This window comes from Triticum aestivum, chromosome 7D (assembly GCF_018294505.1).
Source record: "Triticum aestivum cultivar Chinese Spring chromosome 7D, IWGSC CS RefSeq v2.1, whole genome shotgun sequence".
NCBI lineage: Eukaryota > Viridiplantae > Streptophyta > Magnoliopsida > Poales > Poaceae > Triticum > Triticum aestivum.
In genome coordinates, this window is record NC_057814.1 from 71,644,358 (window position 1) to 71,650,887 (window position 6,530).

A 6,530-nucleotide genomic window follows, 5' to 3' on the forward strand; every position below is an offset into this window, starting at 1 on the left:
CTGGGCACTAATTCTTTTGCGGCTGCTGGTATTTTTGTTGCTCCTAATAGAAGACAAGTGGGTACGTGTAGTTTAACAAATGTGTATTATCATTATAAAAATTTAAAAGAATTTATTATCCTTACTAAAATGAAAATATAAACAAGTAGAGCGAGCGGCCCATTAGCATCCTAGTGTCCAGCGAGTCAACGATGCTTGCCACGTGATCAAATCCCAGCTAAACCCCCTCGAGGTTTGAAATACACCGGGATCAAAGAGTTTGGTGTGCTGATTTCCGGATTATAAATTTAGGGTTCGATTTAGCTTTCACTTATAAGTTTAAGGTTTGTTTTGGACTTTTTACTGCCTGGCCCAGGAGGCGAAGCACGCGGGCCGTGCCCAGTTCTGCTCCGGCGTTTGGATTAAAGAAAATAAAAGGCGTTTCTTATCCCGTCGAGTGTTCCACGGCGGCGTGCCTCCATCCCCTCCGGCCTCTCACCCCGACCCCGGCGGCACCGGCGGCCGTAAGTTTCTTCCTCACCTCTTCCCTAGTTAATTTCTTCCCGATTTTCCGGATCCGCGACGTCGAAGGCTTCTTCCTCCCTCGGATTTCCGCTCAGTCCTCGGATTTCCCGTCACTCCTCGGATCTCCCTGCAGTCCAAGTTCCGGCCGGTGTCGGAGACGAGACGGCCTGTAGATATAGATGGAGGAGAGGGCGGAGGAGATCGATCTGAGCAAGCCGAGGCTGCGCGCGATGGGGAAAAAGCTACCCCCTTCTACTCCGACGGCGGGAAGGCGGCGCAAAGGTCCCTCCTTGGTCCCCCTCTCCGCCTGCAAGCGCCGGCGGACCCCTGAGGCAAGCGGCTGGGCTTCCCTCCCCACCGATGTAGTTCACCTCGTCACCAGCCGCCTGCTGGCCGGCGACGTGGTGGACTACATCGTCTTCCGGGCCGTCTGCTCCGGCTGGCGCAGCTGCACGAGCGACGCCCGCGACCCCACCCTGAGCAGACCGGACCTCTGGCTGCGCGGCTGGGTCGCCCTCTGCGACGGCGACGGGGTACGCCCGGACGACGCCGGCGAGATCGGCTTCTTCCACACGCGGACAGCCAGGCGCCTCCGCGTCCGCCTACCGGAGCTCCGGCGCCACAGGATCATCGGTTTAACCCAGGGACTGATCATTCTTCTGAACAAACGCACCGCCGCCGTCCGGGTGCTGCATCCCTTCACGCGGGTCGTGGTCGACCTCCTGTCCCTCGTCCCCGTGTTCCACGACGCTGTCAGGAACCGGAACTCTGTGCTTGACATGAATGCCGCGGTCTGCAGCGCGTCCGCGACCTCCATTGCCGTGGTGGCATGGTTCCCGTGGACACATGTGCTGATCGGCGCCGAGGCTGGCCGCCCAACTTGGGAGGTCCTCCACCGAGGGCTCTTCCTTAAAAGCATCTTGCCCTTCCAAGGAAGGCTTTACGCGACGGTCGCCATGGGTGGCTCAAGGAAGATCATGCAGCTGTACCCGAGATCACCACATCCTGTGCTTGCTCGTGTTCCAAATGATTTTGGTGATCAGGGGCTATGTGGCTACTTCCTCGTGGAGTCCGGTGGGCAGGTGCTGCTTGCCGTCCACCATTTAACTGCACAACATTGTGGCGCGGAGCCCTTTCAGCAACATGCCTATAAGCTATTTGCGTTGGACATCGACCGCGGTGAGCTGATCCCAGTGAACTGCCTCGGTGGCCACGCGCTGTTCCTCAGCAGGGACCGGTCCCTCTCTGTTTCAGCCAGGGACCTCCCTTCTGTGAACAGCAACTCCATTTACTTCTCTTTGCACCGTGACCCTGTTGTGGTGCACTCCGTAAGGACAGGTTTCTCTGAGCGGCTAGCAGTGTCATGCCAAATACATGACGGGAAGGATAGGATCCGACCCTCCGTGCGCCCTTTCACCATTGCTGACCATCTTCTAACCTACTGCCATCCTCATGAGTGGTAAGTCTGTTTTTCTTAATTTTTCTTCTTTGCATGTGTCATGTGTGATACTACATTATGATTGTCTTCTCTTCCCCTATGAAGGACAAAAGGACTCATGTTTCACGAGTACCACTCTATACCTGAATCTTTCGAGGAATTGAGGAAGAACATCAAGGCAAAAGATTCTAAACTACGGATTCCCCGCGTTGCAGTTTGTTGATCCGAAGGAGGAAACAGAGTCACAGCACCTCACACTAGCCATTGAATAGTGAAGGTATAAATAATGCCAATAGACAGTTGATGCATAATTCCCTTGCTCGCTCAGTTGGGATCTTTGTCTGGCTAGGTCAATTCCTTGGTGGGTCCCGGCGCATTGTGCATGATCTTTTGATTTTTTTAGCCAGCAGTTTGTCTATGCTATGCATATATAGTGGTGGTTCTCGACGATATCCAGTTGTGCCTGCAAAAGCATTCAGGCCATGTTTGTCTCGCCAGCATGGGCTTGTCACGACGGCGGGAAGGCTCATCCCCATTAAGACAGTTAAAGCTGCGAAGCTGATTCATCACCTGCTGGTCACTGAGGCGCCGGCATGGGTATTGGGATCAATGGAGAAGTGGGAGAGAGCCTTCTTTTGGGCAGGTACTGATGAAATCAATGGCGGCAAATGCCTTGTGACGTGGAGCAAAGTCGTTCAGCCAACCTGCGGTGGGGGACTAGGAATTGAAACCTAAGGCTCCAGGGGCTTGCGCTTCGTGTGAGCTTGGGAGTGGCTGCGTTGTACTGACCCTGGAAAACCATGGCAGGGATTGCAAATATTTGGAGACGTTTCTGCAAGGCTCGTATTTCAGTCAGGTTTGCATTACAGTTGTGGGGTGGCAGGCACATCTTATTTTGGAGAGATTGCTCGATCAATGGTTATTCTGTTGCTGAGTTTTCGCCGCTAGTTCTGGAGTTCATTCGGCTGCCCTGGTCTGTTGCTGGAGTTCATTCGGCCAGCTTTGTGTACCGTTTGCTTACTATCTTCACCGGTGCTGACTGCACATGGAGATGCTGGGCACCCTTAACCTGCAAGATAATTGCCTGGCTAGCGTATACAATATCAGCTTTGGACCTGAATGGGACAACTTCTGATTAGCCGAACCATACCTACCAATGTAGGAACAGTGGCCATGTTATCAGCATTTATGGTCTTATTTTGATGTTTTTAAACTGTATATATGTGGTTATATGATTCAACCACTACATGGTGAGTGCAAATAAGTACTCTATGTAACTTATCATAATATACACAGATTTACTCTTGATCATTGGTCTCTCTTCCATTCACTTTTGCGTCGATGCGAATGGCGACTGTGAAGTTATGGTGGTGCTCTTGGAGCCTATTATTTTGAGAAGAAGAAAAAATGTAAATGATATTTCCAGGTTAAAAAAAAAATAAAGTTCTTACATACTCCCTCTGTCCCAAAATATAAGAACGTTTTTGGCACTATACTAGTGTCAAAAACGTTCTTATATTATGGGACGGAGGGAGTATTTGTGATGGATCTGTAATGTGGAAAATCCTATCTGCCGCATTTTGTGGCAGATTGTCAACCGATCGCACACCCCTGTCGATAAAATGGGCTGGCCCTTCTGAGCGTGTGAGGAGCATCAGTTTTGTGAACCTTTCCTGACAGGCCTTGTCAACCTTCTAGAAGGTTCCTAAACCGATTTTTCTTCTTTTACTGGGCTTCTGTATTTGTTTTCCTTTTTCTATTTTTCTTTTTCCCATTTATCTCTCTCTCTTTTTTTTTCTCTTTTTGGTTTCATTTTTCTTTCCTTTTTTGATTTTTCAAGTTGAACAATCTTTTAAAACTTTTATAAAATTTCTTTAAATTTTCAAAAATTGTTCCTCTGTTTAGTTTTTTCACAAATTCAAAAAATGTTCGAGTTTAAAAAATGTACAGGAAATTTCAGAAAATGTTCCTCATTTCCAATTTAGGTCCAAACTTAAAAAATGTTCATGAATTCCAAAATATGTTCCTCTTTTAAACTTTCTTCACAAATTGGAAAAATGTTCAACGCTCAAAAGGTGATCAGGAATTTAAAAAGATGTTCATGGTTTCAAAATTCGGTAAGAAATTCAAAAAAATGTCCGTATTTAATAAAATATTCAAAAATTCAAAAATTGTTCGTTGTTTCAGTTTTTTGGTCGCAATTTCATGAAATATCTATTTTTTATTTTTTTGTTCACCAATTCAAAAAATGTTCGGTTTCAGATTTTTGTTCCGAATATCATGAAATGTTCCATTTTCGAATTTTTTCATAGATTGAGAAAATGTTCACGTTTCAAATTTGGTCACAAATAAAAAAAATCACGTTTTCAAAAACGATTTTGCTTTTTTCAATTTTTTCTGTTCACATATTCAAAAAATGTTCCGATCTCAAAATTTGTTCAGAAATTCAAAAAATGTTCACACTCTTAAAAACAAACGTTCACTACAGCAAATATTTCAGGTTCGCTACAATATTCCTATCCGCTACAGTAGACCAGTCGGATTTAGTTCTTAAAGATATGTGCTGCTTTAGTAGCAACAATACTAGTGCACCGGACTGGATATGAGCTCGCGATCGTAAGCAGTTGGTCGACTGTTTAAAACCCCGGATGGTGTTGCCTCTCTTTTTTGCCATATTTTTTGTCCCGTAGTACTAGTTGATGGGCCGGCCCTGTCGAGCTACCTCCTGCACGTTCTGCCGCCAATTTGACGCAAAGAGCGTCAAATAGGGGCTCCCCTGTAATGTTTTGTTCAAAAATATTATGATTTACAAGCCACACAAAAAAAATCCGGCCCAACAAAAAAAATTGGCCCATCTCTTATTTAAAGTTGTACTAAACCAGCGACAAGTAATATGAGTCAGATGGAGTAGGTATTTTTGGAAAGAGTTGGACACAGAGTGCTAAAATGGAACACTGTTGTAGTGGAGTCAAACAACTGGATGCCTGTTGAACTATTTGTGGTGCCAGTCTCGCCAAGATGACAAATATGCCAACTGGATGACAGGAGATAGTAGGTGGTATTTCTTTTTGTTGCTGGTATTGCTGAGAATGTTTTTTTAGGTGGTACCATACTACCATTGAGAAACTAAACCCAGCTGTGCAAACTGTAAAAACTTAATCGGTTAGAGCAAGTAGAAGGGTATAGATCTTATCTGTTACCCCCCTGTAAACTAATAGAAGATCTTTCTGAACACTAAAGTTGTGATCTAAAAGATCTTATATTAGTTCTTACAGCGGGAGTACTACACTGTGAATGCAGCCTCCATTTCGAGTTCATGTCTCATACAGACCATGGGGACGTGGAGTATCTGCTCCTGAGCTCAAATGCTCGGAGATGAACAGTAAAATAAAAAAAAGTACGAAAATTTAAAAAAAATTGAAAAGTTTTTTTGGTAAATTTTAACAAATGTTTTGTATGCTTGCATAATTTCAGCACAGAATGACATTCATGGAAGGTGTGACAAAAAATCGATGTTCCAAAATTGTCAAAGTTTACCATTAAAAAAAATCAGATTTTTCAGATGTTTTTACTATTTGTTTTGATTCTACTGTTCATGAGGGAGCATTTGAGCTTGGGATCAGAATACGACTTTTGAGACCATGGGTACTTTTCTAGGCGCTCCCTAACATGCATTAATGAAACCACAACATGCAACGTACAAAGGTTCAGAGAAAGCTAAAAGAAAGAAGGTAAAAAAAATGCAGTGCACACACAAATACAAATGCTCTGTACCGTATGTTATGCCACGACCGGGCCTTCAGTAAATAGGCTATCTTTCTTTTAAGGTTATGGAAACCGAACATAACAATTTTGAATTGGGGTGGCCCGGGCGCGTTCGTCATGTCGGACCCGTCAGCACCACCTCACCACAAATTGTCCACCTAACCCATCGCCCTCCTCCCGCATCCCTCGAAGGGGCGGGTCCACTTCAATTCAAGGGTATTTAGTTGAATACTCTTTTTTTTGTCAAGAAAACATGTATATATAATGTATACCATGTGTATGTATGGGGAAAAACAAAAAAGATACAGGATAACAGGCTAGCTAACGATTTCATCCATCGTTAGTAAAAAAAAGAGCCACACAGATCCATCCATCGTTAGTTAAAGAAAACATACCGCACAAGAAACCGACGCCTCCCATCCCCAATTTTGTTCACAATCCAAGCGGTAGGGCACGCGCACATGCGCACGGCGGCACAGGTAGGCGAGCGGCATGACCCAGGCATCCGACAGCAGCCATCCGTTGGCTCACGTTGTCTCGATCCATCTTTAATCCATCTCTACAGTCGACAACAGTGGGCATTGCCGCATCGAAGTCTCGCTCGATCTGGTAGATTATTCGATGGCAAAGCCACAGGTTCAATCGTACAAGGTCTGATACATGATTCGATGCGTTCGTGTATCTTAATACTACATTTTTATCCTCCCGTGTCAAAATTTTGACTACACAGTCTTCAATTCCTGGGCCCGACCCCGTCCACCAATTCCCGCGTCTGAGCCCTCGCCGTCGGCCCCCATCCGCCGCACTAGATGCCATTCAACTC

The 6,530-nt window shown here is 45.6% G+C and overlaps 1 protein-coding gene across 2 annotated transcripts; it reads left to right on the plus strand.

The window, feature by feature from the left end:
- The first annotated feature begins 360 nt into the window (after window positions 1-360).
- LOC123169636 (uncharacterized) lies at window positions 361-3,272 on the plus strand. 2 transcript variants are annotated; one of them, XR_006484904.1, is made up of 3 exons: window positions 361-1,963; window positions 2,048-2,219; window positions 2,292-3,272. XR_006484904.1 is itself a non-coding variant. In XM_044587506.1 (3 exons), exons 2-3 carry the CDS (start codon window positions 684-686, stop codon window positions 2,163-2,165), a joined length of 1,398 nt encoding a protein of 465 aa, XP_044443441.1. In that variant the 5' UTR covers window positions 361-503; window positions 638-683; the 3' UTR covers window positions 2,166-3,272. The 2 variants fall into 2 exon arrangements, 1 of the variants encoding a protein (XP_044443441.1); XM_044587506.1 differs by having other exon boundaries at window positions 361-503; window positions 638-1,963; window positions 2,048-3,272.
- The last annotated feature ends 3,258 nt before the right edge of the window (window positions 3,273-6,530 follow it).

Bases quoted from the DNA above. Each gene is read 5' to 3' on its own strand.
- LOC123169636 (XM_044587506.1), top strand. From the start codon at position 684: ATGGAGGAGAGGGCGGAGGAGATCGATCTGAGCAAGCCGAGGCTGCGC. The intron at 1,964-2,047 runs GTAAGTCTGTTT...TCCCCTATGAAG, and splicing joins TACTGCCATCCTCATGAGTG to GACAAAAGGACTCATGTTTC.